The sequence below is a fragment of the Sparus aurata genome, chromosome 4 (genome assembly GCF_900880675.1).
Source record: "Sparus aurata chromosome 4, fSpaAur1.1, whole genome shotgun sequence".
NCBI classification, from domain to species: Eukaryota; Metazoa; Chordata; class Actinopteri; order Spariformes; family Sparidae; genus Sparus; species Sparus aurata.
Genome location: NC_044190.1, coordinates 4,159,440 through 4,185,549, shown reverse-complemented (window position 1 = coordinate 4,185,549; position 26,110 = coordinate 4,159,440). Strand labels below are relative to the sequence as shown.

The 26,110-nt window shown below is 41.2% G+C and overlaps 1 protein-coding gene across 1 annotated transcript; it reads right to left on the bottom strand.

Moving 5' to 3' along the window:
• Nucleotides 1-455: 455 nt before the first annotated feature.
• Nucleotides 456-25,581, bottom strand: cers3a (ceramide synthase 3a). Its single transcript, XM_030413837.1, has 11 exons — nucleotides 25,406-25,581; nucleotides 23,218-23,399; nucleotides 22,522-22,639; nucleotides 18,079-18,197; nucleotides 17,913-17,970; nucleotides 17,304-17,354; nucleotides 15,418-15,510; nucleotides 13,828-13,956; nucleotides 9,847-9,953; nucleotides 8,180-8,333; nucleotides 456-1,433 (listed from the first exon to the last, which is right to left on the bottom strand). The coding sequence occupies exons 2-11, from the start codon at nucleotides 23,388-23,390 to the stop codon at nucleotides 1,245-1,247; spliced, it is 1,191 nt and encodes a 396-aa protein (XP_030269697.1). The 5' UTR covers nucleotides 23,391-23,399; nucleotides 25,406-25,581; the 3' UTR covers nucleotides 456-1,244.
• Between the last annotated feature and the right edge of the window lie 529 nt (nucleotides 25,582-26,110).

Genomic DNA, 26,110 nt, shown 5'->3' with positions numbered 1-26,110 from the left:
TTTACACAGTTGTCTTAGCTTAACTTCCTTGGCTAGTTGACCAATGTTTTATGAATACAGTATGAGGCTGACACTGAGGGGACACACTGCCTCAAATTCATAAACAATGATGTCATCGTCCATCACATTGTTTCACTGTAGACATCGTCATATGCCAATTTATCAGACATCACCTAACCCTAGGGAGGAGAACATGGCCTGAAAAAGGCACCCATGGCAAGCTCATACCAACTGTCTACATCAGCTGAGTCAGACCAGATCTTGATACCAGTGAAAACAGCATGGTCTCATTCTGTTAGAAGTTAGCAATAATGAACATGCAATGTTTGCTTGCACTTTCAAAATAAAGGCACCAAAATTACTTGGCTAGATTCAGGAAAACATTTTGGTCCTATTTATAGTAACTGTTATCAGAATCAACTGACTGCTTGCTTATCATGGGATTCAAACGCTGGTCACATTTTAAGGGTTTTATGAACAAACCATTCAACCATTTCCAAACTCATCCTGCTATGATGACTAGTAACTCTTCATATTACATTTGTCCTCCTGCTTTCACCTCCTGCTGGCAGTGTGCCTACATACACACGTTTAGTTTTTGCACTACGGCAATGCAAACCATCATACACACACCCTGCCCACTTGCTTTCCCATGAAACTCACTAGACATTATGGAAACTTGGAGGTGACAAAGTACAAACACAAATGGTGGTGGTTGCGGGGGCAGAAAGGGTTTATACCCACAAGTTGAGACCAACCGTCAGTCTGGGGAGTTAGTGAGGCCTATTTGTCATTCTGTGACCATTAAAAAGTGGTGTCGAGCAGCAGAAGATTGTTATAAAGACCTCCAGCTCTTGATGGATGAAGCAGTTAGGTGAAGTGGCTGGAGGGACGTTTCACAGTGCACCAGCTCTGCACTTCAAAAATAATACAGGAGAATTTTTAATGTGATGATAAACATAGCAGGGTTTGAGTTTTGCTTGATTGTTTGGTTCACTGGTCTCTTTGACCTGTAGGGCAGTGAACCAACACTGTGGGGAGGAACAGAGCCAAACACATCTCAAAGTCTCTCCCTGTACAGTTCAGAGCACTGTGAGAAGGTTTATTTGGGCTAGGTCGTGTTGCAGTATCTGAAGGAATTAATCACATGTTTTGCTATTTTCTGGTATGAATTGCATGAAATGTATTGACCATTTACATTTTTTTCATATCTTGGACTCACACCAAATCATACTGGGCATGAGTCAGTACACAGTCTTGGACCGGCAAATGGTCTCTGGTGGAGACAAGCATCCAAAGCAGCCGTTCTTATCCTCCTTCTCATCAGCTGCCAATCCATTGCCAAGCTTGTGCTGCTCCTCAGATTCGTCCTCTGTTGGGCTGCTGTCTTCCTCGTCTTCCTCTTCATTGTCACTCCTCTCATCTCTGGTCAGCTGTGATATATAAAAAGAGAGACATTCAGCAGATGAAAGCAGATGTGAGGGGAAGGGTGGAAAAGAGAGGAAAATGGAGGCAGAGGAAGTGGGCAGCTAATACAATGAGCTGCTGGTGGAGTCAGGAGCCAAAGGCAAAGAGAACAAAACAACCACCTGAAAGCAGATTTGGAACCTGAGCTGCAGTGGACAATGAGCCAAAGCTGAATGCTTTTTTCAGTGGAAACAGTCAGACTCTTAATTTATTTGCTTTCTGTTGACTTCCTTCAGCATCATAGTGTATCTGATTTGTTGGTCTGTCACAAAGGTATTTGCAGTAATTCAAAAATAATTAGGTGTTAATCTCCAGTGTCAGTCTGCAAAGTCTCACAGTCTGTTTCCAGTGAGTATGTATGTGTGTTACAGCAGTGGTATTATTGAATGTTAGTTATTTGCTCCTGGCAGCTGAGCAAGTTTTTGCTAACAGAGCAGAGACAGATTGTGTACAGATGGACACAATGAGGTGAGAACACTAAATTGCCAAAGTCTGCTAAATCATTAATGCTGTATAGTAAGGGTGTGTCTACTTTCTACAGTCAGTAGGTTGAGGTTAAGTCTGTTCTTTATAACTGGTCATACCAACATGTATCTGGGATCATGGGGACATTATATAAGTCACAACAGAGAAACAAAAAAGCAACAATGAAGCCAACACAGAAGTACCAAAATCTGCAGTTCATTGAATGAAAACTTGCAATCCAAAAGCCGAGTCAGTCCCTAAAGAGCCCGTTTTAAAATGTCCAACTTTACAGCAGCTAATTTCCCCTCTCCTGCCAACTATACTTAGGGATTATTGTTCTACACCACACACCCCCTTCCAGACTTCTTCCTCCCCGCCCCCTGTGGCTGCTCAAACTCCTCATTTACTCACCACTGCCCCCTCATGGACCCCAAATGCCAATTTATCTCCTATTCAACCAACTGCACCCCTCATTCTTACCCACTCAGCACACCAAAACAAATTGGCCTTTTGAATGCACGGTCACTTTCCTACAAGTCTTTTAGATCCTGCCAAATACGCAGGAGATCGGACCCTCGCTATCTAGTGAAAATTAAAACTCAATCAATCCCTGTCTGCCCAAATCCTGAACGAATAAAGTTAGCACTTCTGAATATCAGATCCCTCTCTAGTAAGAGCTTTAATATTAACGATTTTATTTCCCAACATAGTCTCAGTTTTTTATTCTTAACTGAATGTTGGCTCTCTTCAACTGCTTCTGCCATATTATTGGAATCATCTCCCCCAAATTATGGCTTTCTATACTCCAGTCGACAAGATAAAAGAGGAGGAGGAGTGGCCAGTATCTTCTCTGACAGTTTCACTTGCTCAAGAAGTAACTTTGGTGAATTTTCAAGTTTTGAATACTTAGCCTCAGTTATTAAGACCCAGCAGTCTATACTAACTATAACTATTTATTGACCTCCTAAATACAACTCTAACTTCTTATCTGAGTTTTCAGATTTTATGTCCATTGCTCTTACCAGTTACGACAGGATTATTCTACTCTGGGATTTTAACTGTCATATTAATAATACCGCTGATTTATATGCCATGGAATTTTTAGATCTTTTAGCCAGCTTTGGTCTTGTGCAACATGTCAAAGGAGCTACCCACAATCATGGCAATACACTAGACTTGGTTTTCACAAAAGGTATCGAAATAGACATTTCTGATATCACTCGTGTTCCTGTTTCCGACCATTTCTGTGTGTTTTTCAATGTCATCACGTCTGTATCAACTCAGTTCAATGAGACTGTTGTGAAAAGACGACTTGATGACAGGGCCAGGGCAAGATTTTTTTATAGCATTTTTCCTCCATCCAATGCCTGCTCCTCCAAGAATTATAAAAAGACAAATAACGCAAAAAGTACCATGGAAAACTGATGCTATCTGCCAGTTTAAAAGAATCTGTCGTAGAGCTGAGAGACAATGGAGAAAAAGTAAACCAACTGTTCACTTTGACATCCTTAACCACCATATTGCCATTTATAATAATGCTGTTAAGCAAGCAAGACAGGCCCATTTCTCAAGAATCATTATTGAAAATAAACACAACTCTAAGGTTCTTTTTTCCACGATCAACTCTCTTTTAAATCCAACACTGATGCCTTGCTTAAATGATCAAAACTCGGAAAGTAAATGTGAGGAATTTGCACTATTTTTCAAAGGAATAGTTGATACCATTAGGTCCAGTATTTTAGTCACAGATTCAACGACCATCTGCGATCTACCTGTTAGCGAGCCTCCATCTATGACATATTTTAATTTAGTTACAGATAGTGAAATCAGTGCCACTATAACCAAAATGAAGTCATCCGCATGCTCACTAGACCCTATTCCAACGAAACTTTTTAAATCTAGTCTTTTGTGCCTCTCTAATGACACTACCAGAATCGTCAACACTTCTCTGCAGTCTGGCATTTCCCCTGCTGCTTTTAAAACAGCCTTGGTGAAACCTTTGCTCAAGAAACCTGATCTTGACACTAGTGACTTAGCCAATTACAGGCCTATTTCTAATCTTCCTTTTATCGGCAAACTGTTAGAGAAAATAGTTTTCAATCAGCTATTTAATCATCTTAATACTAATAATTTATTGGATAAATTTCAATCTGGCTATCGCACTAATCACAGTACGGAAACTGCCTTATTAAAAGTAGTTAATGACCTCAGAGTTGCAGCTGATTCGAATAACGTTGCTGTCCTCTTTTTACTTGACTTGAGTGCTGTGTTTGATACCGTTGATCATTCCATTTTAATTTATCGACTTGAGAAATGGACGGGTCTCTCTGGTGCTGTGCTTGACTGGTTTCATTCTTACTTGTCTGACAGGAAATTCTTTGTTAGCCTAGGTGATTCTGTTTCACGGGTCCGATCCTCTTTTCTTTATATATGCTCCCTCTGGGTAAATTAATTAGTTTTCATAATGTACATTATCATTGTTATGCAGATGATATGCAATTGTATATCTCCGTTTCATCAGAGGACACTAGTGCGTTAATCAATCTTTTTTCCTGTCTCACAGATATTAACATGTGGATGAACACATTTTTTTTAAAACTGAACAAGCAGAAAACTGAGATTTTACTTGTTGGCCCACTAGAAGATAGGCAGAGACTTCAGTCAAAGTTTGGCAGTCTGTCCCAACAGATTAAATCACATGTTACAAGCCTAGGAGTGATTTTAGACTCCGACCTTAATTTTATTCGCCATTTTAACAGTGTTGCAAAAACTTCATTTTTTCACCTTAGAAACATTGTCAAAATTAGACCTTTTTAAGTCAGGATGATGCTGAAACACTTGTACATGCTTTTATAACTAGTCGTTTGGACTACTGCAATTCCCTTTTTACTGGTCTCCCGAGAAAGTCACTAAAGAAACTACAAGTTATTCAGAACGCGGCAGCCAGGATTTTAACTAATACAAAATAAAGAGATCACATTACTCCTCAGCTTGCAACATTGCACTGGTTGCATATTTCTTTTAGGATTGATTTTAAAGTTCTTTTACTCATTTATAAAGTCTTAAATAACCTAGCACCATCTTATATTGGCGATTTGCTTTCTTTTTATACCCCAACAAGAACGCTCAGGTCCTCCACTGCCTGTCTTTTAGTTGTTCCTAAGGTGACCCACAAGAGAACTGGTGAAGCTGCTTTTTGTTTTAATGGCCCTAAACTGGAACACTCTTCCTCTAGACCTAAGAATAGCGCACTCTTTAGCCATTTTTAAAAAGAAATTGAAAACATATCTTTTTAATTTGGCTTTTAATAGGGGTTGATTTTAGCATGATCACTGTTACTGCTTTTCTTTGTTTTGTTGATAATGTGTTGTGTTTTCAGCTGTTGTTTTTATTGTTTCTGATATTGCTTTGTTCAAGCACTTTGGGCTGCAGTCGTGCATGAAAGGTGCTCTATAAATAAAGATTATTATAATTATTCTACAGCTCACTCATTTAAAAGATACTAAGGATTCAAGTTATACATAATTAAGAGCGTGGCTGCTTTGAGTGACAGCTAGATGTGAGATGTCTGCTCGGCTTCACCTCAGCTAATCCAATCACTGATCTTCAACTACAGGTCGCATTTGTCGTGTTAGATTATTTTTATGCAGATATCAGACAAATACTATGTTGCACTATGTTCCCTAAGGGGATTTATAAAGTTATCTATAAATCTATGTACCTATGCCAGTGTTTCAGATTGTGGAGTGACCCTGTTAGCGGAATCCCTGACAACTGCTGGAGAATTGGATTTAGGACAGGGGAACAAGAGAGGCAAATCACTTTGTGAGGCCAGTTTATTGATGCCTTCATCATCAAGGAACTGCCTACACACTCTGGCCACATGTGGCCGGGCATCGTCCTGCACCAGGAGGAACCCAGGGCCCACTGCAACAGTGTAAGGTCTGATAATTGCTCTGAGGATTTCATCCTAGTACATTACACCAGTCAGTGTACTGCTGGCTATGACATTGGGGTCTGTGTGACACTCCAATGATATGCCACCCCAAACCATCACTGACCCTCTGCCAAACAGATCAGGCTGAATGATGTAACAGGCAGTATAATGTTCACCATGCTGTCTCCAGACTCCTTCATGCCTGTCACATGTGCTCAGAATGAACCTGCTCTCATCTGTGAATGGAGGACCTGCCATTTCTGGTGTTCTCTCACAAATGCCAATTGAGCTGCACGGTGCTGGGCTGTGAGCAAAGGTCCCACTAGAGGTCCTCATGCCACCGTCATGAAGTCTACTTCTGACAGTTGCAAGTACCACCTCATCCTACCAGTAGTGACAAGGACACTAGCTAACACACTAACACAAAACTAGAGAAGAATCAGTCAGGAAGGATAAGAAGAGAGCAATTGTCTGTGGCCACCACATGCAAAACCATACCCTTTCAGAGGGTTGTCTTGCTTCTGCCTATCTATTTCATCTGTTGTCACTTTTATTTGCACCAAAGCAGGTGAAACTGATTCAAAATCACTTTTGTTTCCTGACTGGACAGATTGATATCCCTGAAGTTTTACTGCCTTGATGTTATACTGTTCTTGGTCCTCACCCCACATATCTCAAACAATGGTAGGGCTGTAAGGGAAATCGAAAGCCTAACTACCAGGGCCCTCTCAACCTGGGGGAATTTTAGAACAAAGGAACTGAGCCAGCGCCCAAAGGTCTGGTAAACTGTAATTCGAGTGACTGTCCATCCCAAAACATTCACCCATTCCCTACTGGATTAAAGTGGCTGCGGGCCATAACACTCTGACAGGGTGACCATGACGTCACTCAGAGCATAAAGTCAGGAGACCCCTCTGAACGTTGCATTTCCAGGGTAAGGTGATGCTGTGAAAAGACGGATTTATTCAGCAGTTACCGTAAGGGCGTTTTTCAAATTTGCTTGACCTAGGCTACAGTTCCTTACTCGCAGGACGAGACAGAGACTGTTTTTGTTTGTTGTTTGTTTTGTTTTTTTGTTAGAATATTTGTTTTTACTTTTTGGATCCATAGAGGAACACTGTACAACCCAGTCCTTCCTCGCCACCTGCAGAAGGAAGAAATTATCTTGAGAAGGAAATGGAACCATCGAGGTCCGGCCCTTCAATTTGACCCATCCTGCTATTATACTCTAGGAGAACAACCTGCCATCAGTCACTGCCAGGATGCTGCAGTTAACCCTGCGCTCACATTCAAAACAGAGTTTCAAGTCAGACGGGACACACGCTAGTCACAACGAGCGACCCAACTAAGAGGCTTTTGTTTGGGCAGAGACAGATAGTATATAGTGTGTTTTGCTTATATTTGTGGTGAAAGGCGCTGGCTTAGCCTCTTCCCTTTTACCAACTTCCAACACCCACACACTTTGTTGCAGACTTATGGTTAACGACCCCACTATAACATCAGATGTGTGTTTAGTGATATTCCCTCTTATTGACTTCAGAGGCGGACGCCTCTCAGTAGGACGACTGCTTTTTCTGGAACCATGGGTATTATCTCTCAAAATTCTCCTTGTGTGCAATTAAAGTGCACACGAAACCAACAATGACGCAACCATTGTCTTCGTTCATGTAGTGATCAACTTTGGTCAACGCACTCACTGTCACCATTTTTGAATTCAAGGTATATGATTCAGCAGAGACACCTCTGATTTCGTGTTCTCATGTGAATTCGCCAAGTCACGTTGGGACTTTCCTGTAGTCTCTTAAACGTGATTTCCCAAGTCACGCTCACCAATTTTGTAGTCCGGAGAACGTGACTTCCCAAACCACATTCAGCCATCTTTGTAGTCTTTACAAAGGACTCCCTGTCACACGTACACACACACACACGCATACACACACAGATTTCCACCCATTCATCAATTTTTCCATTTTGGCTTGCTTATGTTTTTGTAGTGCTGGTTGTAGAAAGCAACTGTTGTTTGTTGAAGTAGGTGGTTTGTGGTTTGGAGAAAGCTTTAATTATTTAATAACACTGTTGATTATAACTGCACAGTGTCTATTTGTGATTATTTTGCACAATCCCATATTACAATAACAGTTGGTTGAGACAGTCAGTGCTCGGATTTCAAATTACAACCAAGAAAACTGTGCTTTCATCCAGTCAAAAAAGCGTAAGCTGTGTTATGGCATTACCAAGCAAATATTTTATATCCATCGATGATGTGGAAACAAGGATAAATGACAGACGATTCGAACGGAGCATACTCACAGAGCCAATCATGAATTTCCTGATCATGCACAGAATGAGGTAGGCCCAGAATATGTGCAGACAGAGAAGGACCACCAACATCACATTGAAGAAGTAGTATCCAAAGAAGGCAGGGTAGTGATGAACAGGGTAGACCCAGGTACAGTGGATCAGCCTGAAACACAGCACAATAGAAACAAGTCAAATTCTCTAATGTCCAGGGGTTCAGATCAGTGTCCTGTGTTGATTATTTTCTTTGTTTATTGGTACAAAAGAAGTACAGAGCAGATTTTCTCAGACCTATAAGCGTAGTTTTATGATATGTTTTGGCCAAGAACTTCCACAGCAAATAGTACGATTTAGTTTTTTACAGTTTATACATTGAATACAGTCTAATATAACAGGCCTACACTGAACCCTGTCTTGTGTTAGGGTACTAATGTGTTCACTTATTGTGTTCTAAATTTTTAGAAGGGGTGTTGATTCAACTTCATTCCCTGTATTGCATTATAAGAGAAGTTGTTTTACCCCATTAGTAGATAGCAAACAGCAGTAGGTTGTGGATGTGACCTAAACTGCAGGGGATGTTGCAGTGACATGGTCAGCAACCTAAATACTAAGCTGTATTTCAGCATGTCATCACAGCTGTGACAATAGTTACCACAGAAACCCTGGCAGGTAAAACAGTGGAGATGCTTAATTCAGTGAATTTCGTTAATTCTGTGCACGCCACTGCCTTCAACGATGGTTGTGGATCACCATCAGCTTCAGAGCTTAAGTTTCAGAAAAAATGTGATTATCCAGCTCAGGCAGATAAACAATGTTTATCATATTAGCTAAACTTGTAAACATGCCATATTTTAATCTAGACTTGTAAGGCTAGACTAGTATGATCACCATAAACTATGGCCTCCAAAATGATTATAAAACACATTTTTTAAACAGTTTGAACACAAACATTTGAACTTTCATGAAGGCAGGGTATTATACAGGGCTGTAGGATTAGGCTGTGTTATGTTTTGGCTAGGTAAACCTAATATCAGTAAATAAAAAGTGCATGCAAAAAAAGAAGTCAAATCCAGTAGAGCTTGAAAATGAATTTCCTTGTGCATATATAACAGTTATATTAAGTCATCAGTCTAGCTATACTTAATTGTTTACTGCTTAGTAAAGTAATGATGAATGAAAGATAACAGGTGGAATGTTGTTTTACTGACACAAATACTATAATCTCTGGAAAGAAAATTAAATATCATACATACTGGCATTTTACACAAAAACACTCAATCAATCAGTCAATCATTCATTATTTGTATAGCACCAGTTCGCAACAAAAGTCATCTCATGACATTTGAGCAGGTCTAGAGCATGCATACTCCTTGATTTATTTGTTTACAGAGACCCAACATTTCCCTCATGAGCAAGCACTTGGCGACAGTAATGAGAAAAAAACCTGCCTTTTAACAGGCAGAAACCTCGAGCAGAACCGGACTCAGTGGTGGACGGCCATCTGCCTCAACAAGTTGGGTTGAGAGAGAGAGAGAGAGGAAGAGGGAGAGAGAAGGAGTGTGAGGGAGGGAGGGACCTCTCTCTTTCTCTATCTCTCTCTCTCACACACACACACACACACACACACACACACACAAACTCACAGACAGACAGACACACACACACATTAATGAGCTTACCAGAATGGGAAAATGATCAGTCGTGTTACCATAAACACTATGGCAAAGAGAACAAAGAGAGTTTGGCAGGTTTTCTCCCATTTGGCATAGTTGAATAATTTGGCAGACTAAAAGAAAAAAGAGTTGTATTGTTAATCAACCACATTCAAAATTGCAGAGTAAGTCTGCCCATTTTCTGTATTGTATCATTCTTAATAGAATTACAGCGTAATGTTAACCAGCAGGGAAAAAATATGGAGGGAGGAACAAAATAAGGGTGTGCGGAGAATGAAGTATGGCTACCAGGGTCAGCAGGCGTATGAGCAAACATGTCAATATGTAAATGTTGCCATTAAGCTTCAGTATTATCTGCTAGTAATTACATGTTGTACATTTAAGGGTCAAAACCCTATATAATATAAACAGTCACTTCAGATTCTGCTCTGAGCCAGAGCTGTTAACTGACAAGAGGAGAGCTCAGAGATTACTTTTTAACTTTTGGGATTTATCTTCATTCCTGTTTATCAACCTGACTGAAGCAGCAATCTGCTGAGGTAACCCTCCGATGTCAGGATACTGTAATGTTGACATTTTATTACAGATAGGAGAGGTGAAAAGAAGAGGGAGAATCAGAGTCTCTGATACATGCCGAATAGTTAAAGTGTACCTTAATTTAATGGTTAATGGTGTTGAGGTACAAAGGTAGGGCAGGTTTGGTTATTTTTAATTAATAATTCCTAAGGTTAACTATTAAAAATATCACTGAGCACCACACTGGGATCAGGGACCAATAACCAGGCCAGAAAATAGTCTCAAGAGAAGGGTTTACTTTAAATGCAAATATCTATGAAATATTTAGATTAAAGGAACAACGAAAGAAATGAATCCCAGCACTGACCATCACAACCAGCTATTACCACAAAGCATATGCATGAATAATCATAGAAAACTGATTTGTACAATATTATAGAACATACTAATGTTAGCAGATGGATAAATAGTCAATAATACTTCAATCAACAAAATTCTATCTGAATGGGAGTTTCAAACCTGGGGGAACTGTAGCAACCAGGTGTGATTTACTCCACACTGGAGTTGGTGTCCTGTTTACAGGCTTTGCTTGTGCCTGGAGGCCCAATGTTAGGCTTTGGTTTACATGCAGGCCCCTCTATTGTCTATGAGGTGAGGTCCCAACAATGATTAACTTAGTATCCCTGACAACCACCACTGCTGATGAAAATCTATTGTGACGTGACTCTTGCACACATGTTCACATCTAAGGCAGTTTTGAAGTTATTTGTGTTAAGTTTAGTCTCGTTCACTTCCCTAACCTCGAATTAACAGACAGTGACCTGATGAAACACACCATCATTACTTTGAGTAAACTTGAGGATTTCTGTGGGTAAGAACATTTGGGATAATGTATTTAAAATATATAACGAAGACTTAGTAGTTTTTATACATCAAAATGCAGAATTGCTACACGTTATATCCTTAACAAAGGGTCTGACAATTGCAGATGCAGCCGGAGCACGCTCACTCCTTCTCACAGCGGGGCGCTGTGTCTTTCTGGTGCACTGGCTGACGGGCAGGGCACACCTCGATATAGCAGTCTGGTTCCACCTGGCGCACTCTCCTTTTGCTGTTCCGCTCGTCCTCGGTGGTGGCTGTGGCCTGGTGTGGCGGAGTTGATGTTATCGGGGTGAAGCTCAGGTGGTGTGGCTCTGCTGGCGTTGGGTCATCCTTGGCGTGTCTGCCATAGACGCACGTTATCTCCACAGCGCACAGGTAAGGCGCAGTAAAGCGCGCCGCTGCTTCTTCCCGCTCACGTGCCGAATGTGTAAATGTGACACAGTTGTTTTTGCTGCAGTGTGGCAGAACGCTGGTGCCATGGGGCTGGGTTGTCACACTGGAAGCCCTTCTGGGTGTCGTAGTGTTCTCCACATGGTAAGTCTCGCTTACCATTCTGTTGTTCCGCCTCCAGCTGATTGCTATTGTTCTGTGATGTTGCCTTAGAATATTCCTTCTGGCTCTCCATGATGCTATGCCGGTGAGGCCCAAAAACACTGAAGCCATCACCTCCTGGACCCACTGCTGTTTTGGCTCACTGGAGCTGTATTTTGTGGCTCCTCGGCTCTTTGGAGCTGTGTTGGAGTGGTGATTTGATATCACAGGCTCGTCACAGAGCTGGCATCGGGGCTTTGTTGCTGCCTGGGAATTTTGTTAATTAATTAATTAATTAATTAATTAATTAATATTTATTAATTATCTTGTTACAGTGAATGAGACTTCTTTGCATTAATTTAGTTCATTTTGTTTAACGAACATTTACTTTATTTGGTTGTTTGTTTATTTTCTTGTTATTCAATTAATGTATATTGTTAGGACGGCCCTCTGGAGGTGTTGGTTTTTTGGCATCGTGGGTCCCTTCCCACCTCAGCTGAGAGGCGGCAGTTTTCCCAGCCTGCAATTGCACTGTTGCGCCAATGGGACCGCCCGGTTGAAGAAGATGGCGTGCTCTTCCACCGGGTCTTTCGTTCTGACGGCGGGGAAGATTTCCTTCAACTGTCTTGCCTGCTGTGCTCAAGCAGGAAACGCTGCATCAGCTCCATTAGGAGCATGGTCACCAGGGCATAGAGAGGACCTTTGATATTGCATTTTAGTAACATGGGGTCTTACCAAGTTGGTAGACATGCTCCATAGTAATGTAGGGGCACACATCTGTCATTTGACTTTATACACATGAGCCCTCCATTTAGCAGTGATTTAGCAGACATTCTACTGTACACACATTGTTTTACTACTACTACTACTACTATTAAGAATAATTATAAGAATATAGTAAGAGTATCATAAGAATGATACTATAAAAAAAGACTGGAGTGTGGAGCAGTAGAAGTGCTTTCAGACAGTAAATCGTTGCTCTCGCCACATCCATTGTTTTCAGTGTAAACAATGCCGACCTTCCTCTTTTTGCTTCTAGCTCTCACGCAGCTATTTGACACTGCATTCAGACTATGGTTCAATTGTTTTTCGAGCTTCCAGCAGCGGCCAACAGTTCAAGATACAGAGTATCAACATTGCCTGGAGACGGCCACAGTGGCTTTCACTTGTGGTCTTAAAGCACTAAAAGAAAGCAAAAAAAATAACAAACAAAAAAACAGAAGTGTCTCCTTCACAATCACAGAGCAAGTGACTACTCACAACCACATATACTTGAAGATGTTACAAATTAACATCTTGATTGATTCAAATACCTTAACAGGGGGTTATCTCCCATTTATAAGTCTGTAGTACTATGGAAGACCCCCGGATATCACAATTCACATTGCTCCCAGACATTAATGCATGTTTTAAGTGTTTTCTTTCTCCAACACATCTGATTATGATGATCAGCTTATCATCAGCCTCTTCTGAATCCTTATAATGACCAATATATTTGAGTCCAGTGTGTTGGGGCAGAAAAAGATCAAACATCATTTCTCCATCATCGACACTGACAAATCACATTTTAGTGTCAAGTCAAAGCTTATCAACTAGGAAAAGACTGAAAAAACACAGCGTCTATTTGAACCCAAGCCATGTTTTCCTAAACCTAAGTATTTTAGTTCCTAAATCTAACTAAACAGTGACAGAAACTGTAAAGACATGAATAATAATAGGTGAAGTTGGTGTAAAGCGAACTGTACAATATATTCCAAGCAGGACTTTATCTGTGGTCTCCCCAGTGAGACTTATACAGAGCCCACTGACCAACAACTGCTTGCTCCAGACATGGTTTCTATTGCTATTTTATTCACATTGAAATGATGGTTCTGGAACAATATCAATTATGATGTTTGAGGATCAACAGCAACACAGTCATATCAGTTAGACATACAGAGCACAAACAGATTTGAAGAAAACTGCTGTAGAAAGAAATATATGTGAAAGGTTAGCAAAATGTACAATCAGGGTCTTTGCAAAGTAATCCAGTATCAATACTGTGTGGTTGTGACTGACCTCAAGCAAAACATCAGAGGCATCATGGACGAGCATGACCAGTGTTCCTATACGAATGTAGTTGACACACCAGGAAAATGATAAGAGGACCAGTGTGGCCAAGTGGTGGATGATTTGTTCCTGAAAGTCCTGAAAAAATAAAGTCACAGTCAGTTACCATTAGGCCTGCACGAAATGAGGAAAATCTGCGATGTGCGATAAAACTGTTCAATATTGCGATGATGGTATAACTTGCGATGAATAAACAAATATTGAAGTTTGCATATTATCAACTATACAGTTAATGATGGCTAATGTTAGTTTTGAATTGTTCTTGTAGGTCTTTATGGTTGTATTGCAGGTGGTGATGAAGGTTGGTTGTGTTTCCTCTAGAAGTTGCAACAACTGCTTGACATGTTTTACACAGTACCTGTGTTTTTAACACGTCATCTCTCCTGAAGCCAAAATAAGTCCATCTAGCAGAAGTGCTGTTTCTTTTCACCACAAGGTCTTCGTCGACCACATTTTCATCGCTTTTCTCTCCTCCCTCAGCCATCATAACCTGGCAATCACCACCAAACTGAAGCCGATCAGTGATGAATTTTGTCAGGGTAGCTAATGGCTAGCTGGGGCTTCATCTGATTGGCCCTTGTATCCAGAGCTCCGGCTGATAGGCTAAATGTTGCCATGCTCAAGGTGCATGCATGGCACATGTAAACAAAATAATTTTTCTTATTCATCTGTGTCAGGCAGTCAATTGCCACAAGGCTGCTTGTGGAGAGATTAACACATAGTCTTTGGCAAATGAGATTAGTTGAGTTGAGTACAGTGAGTCATTGTTCGTTTGGAGTTCATAGTGAACATGAAGGCTTATAAAGCTGAGTCCATTCAGGAAGGTTGGTGCCATACTAGCAGTATTGTAAAAAGTACCCATAAGTAATATTTGAGTGAAAGTAAAGGTATCTTGTTAAAATATTACTCTAATAAAAGTATAAAGTATTGTAGTATGGTAGTTACTTACGTCTCAAAAGTACAAGTAAAAGTTGACCATACATATGTTAACATGGATACATACTGTTCACTCTGGGTCAACCAATTACTGCTGTTAGCATTGATAACCCAGTTGTAAATAAGATAAATCAAATGAAAAAATGCATTATAAAATAGAAAATGTGTGAAGTATAATCAAAAATTGCACTTAAAGCTGTAGTCTGTAACTATTTTTTGTTTGTTTTGTGCAACTTCGTATGACTGCACTGTGAGGGTTTACATAAAGCGGATTAGTGCTGTATAAAGTTGCCTAGTTTGTGCAGAATAGACTTAAGAATTTAGTGATTCACTTTTTCAAAAACTGACGTCAGGCCCAGCAAGATAAGAGCAGATGAACACTCTCACTAAGCTCAGGGTTTGTGCACAGCAGTGCAGGTTAAGTGTTAGTGAAACCAAAAGGCCTCAGTCTTGGTTTGTTTAGTTTGTATGCATATATGCTCACTGCACACTTCCTCTCTTAAGCACGCCCTCTCTCACTCTCAGTCTCTAATCATAAATGCAAGCAGAAAATGTATGCATTAGCAGTGCTGGACATTGACCCACTCTCAAACATTTTCTCACCTTTCTCTTGACATCAAAGGCAACACTGAAGAGAAGAGAGCCATAGAAGCTCAACTCCAAGATGTAATACCAGTACTGCGATTCCAGCATGGACTGCCGACAGAGAGACACAGACACAGAGTCAGAAAGAGATCGAGACAACTTGTAACATGAAGCCACAGTGAATCTTAGACACACAAACAAAAGGTTGTTCCCTGAGGGCTGTTCTAGACCCTTTAGCTGGAAGGAAGGAACTGTAGCTGAATCAACTGTTCACGTTACCTCACACTCAACTCCATTTTTCAAAGGCAAATAGGCTGATAATATAGCCATGGGATATATTCTTCACAGTGTGTTTAGCCGAATTACATCATATTATTTGCAATGAAGTCCCTTTTCAGCTAGATTTATTTCATTCTGTCCCCACTCGTGAAAGCATTCTAAATAAGGAAAAAAAATATCTTAAAAACATGTGCTGCTTTGCTTTCACTTTTAATTAAAAAGGGATAGTTCAGGTTTTTTGAAGTGGGGTCATATAAAGCAGTGGTCCCCAACCACCGGGCCGTGGACCGGTACCGGTCCATGGGTCGTTTGGTACCGGGCCACAGAGAAAGAATAAATGCGTTATTTTATTTCCGTTATATTGACGTATTTATATATTGATTGATACTCGGAAAGTTGTTTTATTTGAAAAACTGATTCTTTTTTAACAACATCCATCTGTTCCTCTTGGCGCACTTGACAGGTACCTGTTTCAGTCACGGAGCGGTATACCCTTAAAAATCAAGCTAGCTGAGATTAGTGGAAAACAAACGTCCTCAGAAAGCTTCTTTGCAAAGAAAAAAGGAAAAGGCCCAAAGATGAGACAGAAGAAGAGGGAGATGGACAATTGTATTGAAGTTGGCTGTTAAAGTGGCTGAACTGCAGCTGCGGGGACGGTGAGTGGACAACTGCAATAATTTTATTACTGTGGAATCACACGCTCACCCAGAGTCCAGAGAAAAAGCGAAATTTAAACCACCTAAAACAAGGCTCACCTAAAAAAATCTATAACAGTTCAAGTAACCACTAACCACTTTACATCGCCGTCAGACCGCCGTTTCTTTTGGCACTACATTTTCTCAACCGTAGAACCTCCGTATCCCTACCCATTAGCGTAACACATTAACAGATAATCTGTGAGCTGCAAATACAGTGCTAGGCCCAGTTGCGTTAATGCGTAGGGATACAGAGGTTCTACGGTTGAGAAAATGTAGTGCCAAAAGAAAGGGCAGTCTGACAGCGATGTAAAGTGCTGTGAATTTTCTCTATACAACGTACACTTGAACTGATATAGGTTTTTTTTAGGTGAGCCTTGTTTTAGGTGCTTAAGATTCGCTCTGCATCTGAACCCCGTTCACTGCAGTACAAAGCTGAGCGTCTGTGCTGGAGCAGCTCTCTGCTTCTCCAAACTGAGGCTGCGCTGATCGGTGATTACGGTAGGAAACAGAGCGCTAGATGAGCTTTATGTTTTTCATGTCATTTTTAAAACAAATCCCCGGTTACTTCAGTTGTTTAGGTGAATGTTACAACGCTGTTTCGCTGTGAAGCTCCAGAAATGTTCTGTGGACAACGAAACTTCACATGACTTTCCATCAGCATGCAGGTGAGTAGATAATGACTCATTTTCTTTTTTGGGACAACTAAAAGTCATGTGGTAACAGACTACCACTTTAGTCATGTGGTAGTCTGTTACCACATGACTAAAGTTTCATACTGAGATGTATATTATATAATACTAAGGATAAAGTGAAATTAAACAACTCAACAGGTTTTATAGAGTCTGTATCAAAACCTGAATAATATTCTGATGTTAATATGATGGTATATGGTGCATTTAAAAATAACAACAAAAACAAAAAACAAACCTGCTTTGGAAAACCCATCCATACTTCCTGGGTGTCATAAAACCATTCTTTCTGCAAAATATGGAGATAAATTCTTATTACGTAATGTATTCTTAAAATACTATGACTTGGAATATGATAGATAGATAGATAGATAGATAGATAGATAGATGCCCTTACCCAGAGGAAAATGTTACTGCTCAAAGCTTGCTCCTTTATGGCTATGGAGCTGTAAAGGAGCTCAATGAGAGTTCTCATTTCAGTCTCGTTGTAGTCTTTTTTGGTCTCAAACATTTCTCATTTGTTTCTCCTAAAATTCCTTAGGAGCAATACGTGAGACTTGAGACTTTACCGCTTAAACCTGGCTCCTTTCCAGTACTGGGGAGACATTCTGAAACTTCATTGAGAGCTTGATGAGATCTCCTTTGAAACTTACAGGGAGCCCAAGTTGAGCTTTTCTGCACCTGTTTCTCAAGAGAAACAATTGAGAAACAGGAGAAATCAGCCACAGCCTCACTTTGGTCTCACAGAGATCTCATAGTTGTCTAGGAGAAATGAATGAGACACTACTGAGATCTCTTTTCCAATTTTCATTTCCTCTGGGTAGTTTCGATCATATGAGCTACTCACATCGTATAATGCTGTTGTTCCTCCAATGAACGCGAACAGGTAGAAGACAAACCTCCAGCTGTAGGAGGCACAAGAGAGACAACGATGTATAGACTAAGTCTGTGGCAGTTAGAGGTGTGCATTACACACACACACACACACACGCACACACACACACACTAGTGACCTGGCTTCTCTGAACTTCTTCAGCACTCCAGGACGGTCCTGACTGCGTCGTCTTCTGAACCAGCGCTCAACTTGTCTCACTGACAAACTGCTTTTCTTCGACAGCCCGTCAATGTCTGCCTGGAAGCACGTCGTGAACACACACACACACACACACACACACACAGTATAGACTGATCATGGTTGTACTTTCAATGAGTCAATGAATGCAGTCAATAGGGAGGCTTGTAAAGTAAGTAGTATATAAGGACATTGATTCAAAAAAAAAAAAAAGGTGCTGTAATGTGGACACAACAGAGCACACTCTGTAAAAGGACCAGATCACCAGGAGGTCCAGTACATTTAAAGCCTTGTGAGATGGATTCAAAGATGACGAGATGATAAAATCAGCTCTGGCATGTATTGGTAAGCAATGAAAAGACATCAGGGCAAATGAAATATGATCAGCATTTATAGTTCTTTTGAGGACTTTGGCTGCTGTGTCTTGACCAAATGAAGAGCCCTCGTTGATTTTATTGACAGGCCAGTGAAAAGAACTTTGCAGTGATAAAGTAACTGAGACAAGTTTTGTGAAAAAAAGGCAGATTTAGTAACATTCTTGTTATGCTGCTCAAAGATTAGCGAGGGATGAAAAATAAACACAAAATCTGGACTGTGTGGCTCTGTGGTGTTATGTTGCCATCAAGGTAAACTAGTGCATTGCCCGTAGGAAGCATGTATTCCTATAGAAAAGTGGGAGGTTAAGTAGCTTTTCATGGATGGCCAAATGAGGTTGTGTTTGAAGGTGGGACGTCAGGGATATAATTGGCTGTTTTTGACTACTTTTGATCATACCATTATATTTCACCTTAATAACTATTTACCTTGCCTTGTTTGTTGTCATTATTTTCAGCACAACCTCACATGTGTGACTGTACAGATATTTTTTTCATTTTGACATATTATATTAACACTATGGACCTAAAATCACAAAATAACATAACATCAGAGTAGGAAAAAGTTCGATTTTTTACTGTGAAAACCACAAATATGTTTAATGAACCAATTGCATTAGTTATAATGCAAATATAAATTGTTGTTTGCTAAATCTGTGCATAAGTTTATGAAATTTACAAAGTTATATGTAACTATTAACATTTAAATGCAGGCAATGCCTCAGGCTCCTCAGCTCATTCCTGCCTGCACCACATTCAGCAGTCTCCTCATTGTTTTGACTCACAACACAAAAAAACGACTACACTACACACTAAACACACTACACAAAACACTACATTACACACTAACTATACACTCCAAACATGCTAAATGTCACAAATCTCTCAACTCTCAAAACTCGCCATCTCTGTCACTGTCTGTATCACCGCTGGTGTGACAGTTTAACTGCCGTTCATTTCAACTGGCGACGGTCCCAGGTGTGCTGCAGGTGTGGCTTGTGGTCTGGAGAGGGGTCCTCGGCCATGTCCGCTGACCAGGAAAAACATCCCGGTCACCCTGCTCATCGATCCAAGTCATGTATATGTATATGACGCCATGTCTGACGTCTGGCAGGGATCCCAGAAACAATATAAAAGAGTAAGTACCATGTCTGCCAATTCCTATGTAGTGACATTTTATACATTGAGATGTCTCTGTGTAAAACATGTTTTTTGTTTTTAGCTGGATCTTGTCAACCACGACGTGGCAGCTGGAGCTGTATGTCATCAGGGACACTGGACTCTTGTTGTGAGTAATTGTTAACTGAGTGGATACAAATCATGTGACTTTTTGGTGTACAAGTGGATGGCTGTAATCATCATTTGCATTTCCATAGATAATGTATCTGCGGGAGAACAGAGCCCTGTATGTGGACCCATTTGGGGCAATAAAACAACAGGTGGACCACTGCAGGGATGTGACAAGGTGAGTGAAATGTCAACTCTAATGATGTATTCCTTACCCTTGGATGATATTGTGGCAGCAACACAACACATTACATCATTATCTGTGTCCTGTTGTCCTTGTGAAGTTGTTTTAACACCAGTTAATTGACATTTAATTGGTGAAGATCTTAAATGGGCTGAGGTTAGAAATAATGAGCTGTGATCAATGTTTTGTCTGTGTAGAGCACTTGTTCGTAGACATTGTCCAGCCATTGGACGATGGGCCTGCTCCACATTGGACCACCTGAGGCAGCTGGACTCCACATCATGTGGTGTGTTTGTATGCAAGGTAACATTTTGACTATGTCTTTGCCAATCCATCATCAGGATAAGTCAATTTTCTGATACTGAGCAGTTACTTTTCAGCTTGCAGAGCAGATCCTACTGGAGGAAAAGATAGACTACCCTGTGGACCAGCAGAGTGTGAACCGCATGAGGCTCGAAATGGCAACGGCCCTGATGACTAACACTGGTATATACTACTCCACCAGATATACTGAAACATTTGTGTCTGTACTGTAATTTCTTTTTGTCTGTGTTTACAGATGACCTGTCAGCGCTGCGTCGGGCTTGTGGGGAGGAGAGCACAGGCTTTTGTAAATTTTCACAAACACAGGGAGGACTTAAGGAGGTCTGCATATATGGTTCTATATTGCTACTCTGTTTCTATTTGTTGAAGGCTAGTTATTTTATTTCATAAATGGTCGATACAGGTGTTTGTATCACAGATTGATCTGGTCGTCTCAGGCTTTGCCTCAGCTGACCTCCCGCTGAGTTCAGGCTGGATGTCAACGTACTCTGCAGACGAGCAGGCTGTGTGACAGTGTATACAGTCAGTTTTCACATTGACTTGGCTTCAGCTTAATAACGATGTATGCGGCTGGGAACGATGACTTTAATGAACCATTTGAACGCAGTGCGGAATGAAATAAATACCCAATGATAACAGTGTCACAAGTTAACCTGGACGCTGCGCACTCAGCGCCACAGCGAACAGCGGTCTCGAAGCTGATCTCAAACTCAATCGGCATGAACAAATGCCTCCGACTGTTCCACCCACCAGCTGTGTGTAAGTACAGACATTCACGACAAAGATATAAGACCGACAACATGCACTTTTGTACGATTTATTGACAGTTGCGTTTTTTTTGGACAGGCATCGACACAGTCACCTACACTGTCACTGTGCTCTGTAGCGCTCGTCTAACACTGGTTTGCAGGTCGCAGCCCCGGCATCTCCGTGTGGAGTAGTAGTGTTCAAGCCACGTCAAAATGAATAACCATATACATGACTTGGATCGATGAGCAGGGTGATCTGAATGTTTTTCCTGGTTAGCGGACATGGCCGAGGACCCCTCTCCAGACGGGATTCTCAAGCCACACCTCCAGCACATCTGGGACCGTCGCCAGTTGAAATGAACGCCAGTTAAACTGTCACACCGGCGTCCCTCACACAACTTCCCGTTCCTCAACAACCAAACTTGCTGCTTGGACACTTTTGTGACAAAAGCCCGTTTTTACCGTTTCTTCCTGCACCAGACACAAAGCAAACGTGACGGCAATGTTCGCGAAAAAGCGTGGCGACATTATTTACCCTAGGTCTGGTTTTGGACGTGCTGATGGGTCCGGTCCGTTGACTCGGGAGGTGGGCGTGTGGGTGGGCTAGCGGCTAGCTACACACGAACATCCACAGTTTCCGATTCCACTTTGTTGTCCGCGGGTCACCGGATCTCCTCAGACCCGAACAGACTCGGTCCAGACTCTTTTAGTCTCATTAATCCACAACAGTCAGTTTAGACGCACAGAACAGAACAGAACAGAACAGAACGGGACCGAACCGCTGGCAAAATCCCGGTCCAGCTGGCGCCGCTGCAGGTATAAATCTGCTTGTTTCTTAAGGTATGTCGTGGCTTGAGCTCTGCAGTGATTGGCTCTGGTGCGCACATGGCTACGGTGTGCAGTGATTGGCTCCGGTGGACAATGCTCGCGGAATTTGTAAAGCATTTATGAAATAATTTATTAACGGTATCATTGCAGTCCAAACAAACGCAAAGTCGCACACCCTTGAACCACGCAGCAGCCATGTTAAAAGTCTCAGGTCAGTCTGATCCTGATCTGCAGAGATATTTGAGGCACACACACATACACAGACAGACAGACAAACAGACAGACAGACAGAGATTCCTTGCTTTTATAGAGAGATAGTTCTGTTTGGATCAACAATTTGGCCTTTTTTGTATTTAATTTAATTTATTTCTATCAAATCCAACAATGGATTTGTGAGGTGCATTTCTCTTCTCTTCTAAAAGTCTTAACGAGTTATTGTGGGATATCTTTAATCTCCAGTATCTTGCAGTATTATGGTTGACACTGAGTTATGATAATATTTTGATTACATCAGGGGACCAAAAGCAGCATACGTGTCAGGCAAAACAACAAATCAAACACAATCCAGTTCTTGAACACTTAACATTAATGATACCTAAACTAGCACATATATTATATTTGAGACTGACTGTGTTTACCTGAGAAGGCTTTCTATACTGAGTAGTGTAGTAGGCTTCCAGGATGGGGTTATCCTCTGCTTTCAGATTTATCTTCTGCTTGATCCCAACAGAGAATGCAAGTGGTGTTGCTATCCACCTGCAACACATGAAATACACACAGGCTTGAGCATACAAAGACCAAGACTGTGACATCTGAGACTGGGGTTTCTGTGTTGTGGCCCAGACTGTAAGGGTTCAGGATACTCAATTGCGTCATTCTGTAGCTTTTGAAAGTGAAGAAACTTACCAAGGTGACCAGCAGCTCCTCCACACTTTGCTCTTTTTCTTTTTATGAACAAGTATGAAAACACCCAACCCTGCAATGTTTTAGGATGTTTCCATAACTTCTGATGACCTACCCTGTCTGTGCATGGCTCTCATACCCAAGTCCCTGGGTCTTGATATAAATCTCCAAAAATGGCTAACAAATGTGTAGTTGTTACTCACTAATGTGATTTCAGCATGAACATTTTCACAACTGAGCTCTATGGCACAGATTAAGATATACCAGGCCTGGGATACACAGACAATACACATTTGTAGAATGTATTAACTGTTTGTTCAACTATTTAGAGATGTTTCCTAAAAAAACTGTAATGTACTGTTGAATCTTTGAACAGAGAGGGACAGGCTGTTAGTCCAGTTTGGGAGAGCAGGTGCATTGATTGATCTTACCTCTCGAACAGGTATCTGATGAGTAAGAAGGCAAAGGCGTAAGGGACAGTGACGTACAGATGTGAGGCTTTGGCATACACCCGGCCGTCCCTGTCCTCCAGGTCAGCCCACGTCAGGTTCACAGGCAGCCAGATTCTGTCCCACCAGAACCACTCATGCAGAGTGTCAAACATCCCTCCACCCTTACAGAACCATGAGATCAGACAAACAGAGGAAGGTGGATGGTAACTATCGATAGACACGCAGCATTGTCCGTAGCTGATGTCTACAACGACAGAATAATGATATGACTCAGTATTCACAATGGACCATTGTCCAGAAAAAAAAGAGATGATGAACTGAGTTTTTTAACACTGAATTCATCAACAATTGCCTCTTTTCTGGAAATGTCTTAAATATTGCCATAAATCCTGTCTCACTGACAAATCTGGATTTACTTGTACCAAAATTACTGTGAAAGATGAGATGATACGTGGCAGTCCTAGTGACTCTGTTTGTTTGTTAAAAGAACATCCTGGTTTCACACCTAAGCCGAGGGCAAGACAAAGTGCTGCCATGTCTGGACCATTTCATACACCCATGGCTCTCTCCTTGATTCTGGATATTCCCATGTTAAGCAGTGTCACATTTAGTTATTACATCACACTGAGAAATGAGAAAAGTTGAAAAGATTTTACTATGAATTATTTTCCTATGATGACAGATACGGAGGTAAAGTATTTGAAAGAGGAAACAATGAGCATGCTGCAGTCACAGATGCTACAGTTACTGTAATGTACATAAAGGTTTATTTCATAAACAAATATTGACCCAGTGAGCCCTCCCTTTCTCTTGAGATCATGTCCACGCCTAATTCAGCCACCCTCCCCCTCTCTCAAACACACACATTGCTGCCTAACAACACATCAGTTCAGTTTAAAGCAGTTAATAATGGAGACATTAAGTGGTGTGTGTGAGGCAGAGGCACCGGGCTAGCTTAGCCTGAGAAGAAGTCTATTCAGTGGTCTATCAATCTGCAATGGAAGCCAAGTTGTTGGGTCTCACAGTCATTCCTGGGACCCAACATGAGGACAAATAGCACTGTTAGTATTCCCATGCAACTCTCCCAAAGTTGGCCCGCCACAGAGTCTGACTTGGCCAACAAAATCTATGTAGCAGAAAATAATTTTTGTTATGTAAAATTGCTCTTTAAATATGTAGAATCCAACATTAAAGACTATTTTTCATACTGTGAGGCAGAGTGACACTTAAGGTCAATAAGGGAAACTTGGGATTCTTTGTTACCATACTACAGTATAATCTTTTTCACCCACTGGGGATTCCCTCAGTAGTGTGCCTGATAAAACTTTTTCAGTCTGCCTTGTGTACATATGGCTCTCTGGCTGACTTATTTTCTGGTTGACTGCATGAGCAACGATCTGTTGTGGGCACTTTCACAAAATCAGGAAGTGTATCTTTAAGTAAACAGAAACAAGGCAGAAGGTTAAAAGACTGAATTAAAGGTAGAATACTTACTTTTGAACTGCAGTGGAAACAAAAGCTGAGAGTCTGACTCAGTGGAAATTTTAAAGCACCAAAGAGTAATAATAAAACGAATAATAAAACCCCTGAATCATCCTTGAAGACATGTTTGTCATGACCTCAAGTTTTACAAATACATAATGAAAACACCATTCTTGACAGGTCCTTTGGCTGTTGTTTGTTTAGTGACATTAAAGGAGATTTGCCTCCAGTCGAAGTACTCACCATTCCACCTTTACATTGCTGCCGGCCTTAGAAAGGTTATCCGGCAATGCAGGTGCTTGAAACTGTCACACAGACAGAAAGCAGCTCTAAGCATCTTAAAGCTCCACAGCTAATCTTAACCTAGACCCTTTGATTTCAAGTGGGTTAACTACAAACCTGCATCTCACAGTCCCTTTGTGCTGATCTTTGTGAGAACAAGGATGTCATTCAGCTTAACTCAGCCATGAGAAAGCTGGCAGAGCCTAAGAGCAAACTTTACTAACTGTAGGGATCTCTTCTGATCAAACAATCCCCCCCCCCCCCCACAGCCCACCGCCCACCGCCCCTGAGCTGCAGGCAGACATCACCACAGGAGATACATTTAAAGCAGAATAGTTAGAAAGTAATTGAGATCTGAGGCTCCTCAATCACATCCCAAGGTCATTTGAAAACTCAGGCTTACCTTTTCACTGTCAGGACCACCAGATAGAGCAGGTGAGGGCTGTTCTTTCCACACTGGCTGACTGCTCTGTTTACTGTGGGAAATGAATGCTAACGGCACAAATCCTCTATTCCTTCACTACGACAGGCAGCCGGCCACTCTTTCTTTGTTTGACATTCTTTAGTGTCACACCCAGCACAGCCACAATTACCTGGGAAGGGTTTTTTTCCTCCCCTCCAGGAAGTAAAGGTAGGTTAGCGGATTGTGTGTGTGTGTGCTGAAAACACACACACACACACACACACACTAGCTCTGCCCACAAGGGATCTAATAACCTTGTTTGTACTGTGTCACTGATAGGAGACAAAAGCAGGTTCTCCCACTAAACAAACCTCTGAGGGCCAGAGGAGCTGGGAAATTATGTTCACTTAACTTAAAATACAGTCAACACAATGAGATTTACAAGAAATACACATACTGAAACATATTTTGTTCTGTATAAAACTAGTAAGAGTTGTGAAAATGCCCCCTTTCAAAACTTCATGTTTTATTAACCATTCATGTTCTGTATTACATTTCAGCTGTTTTCTGCTCTTACACATCAACTGATTCTTCAGACACAAAACTAAATATCTTGCTTTATACACGTTATCTGACATTTCAAACTCCTATTAGCAATTACATGCGAACCTTCAACTGTTGTCAGCACTAACGCCTCAACTCCTT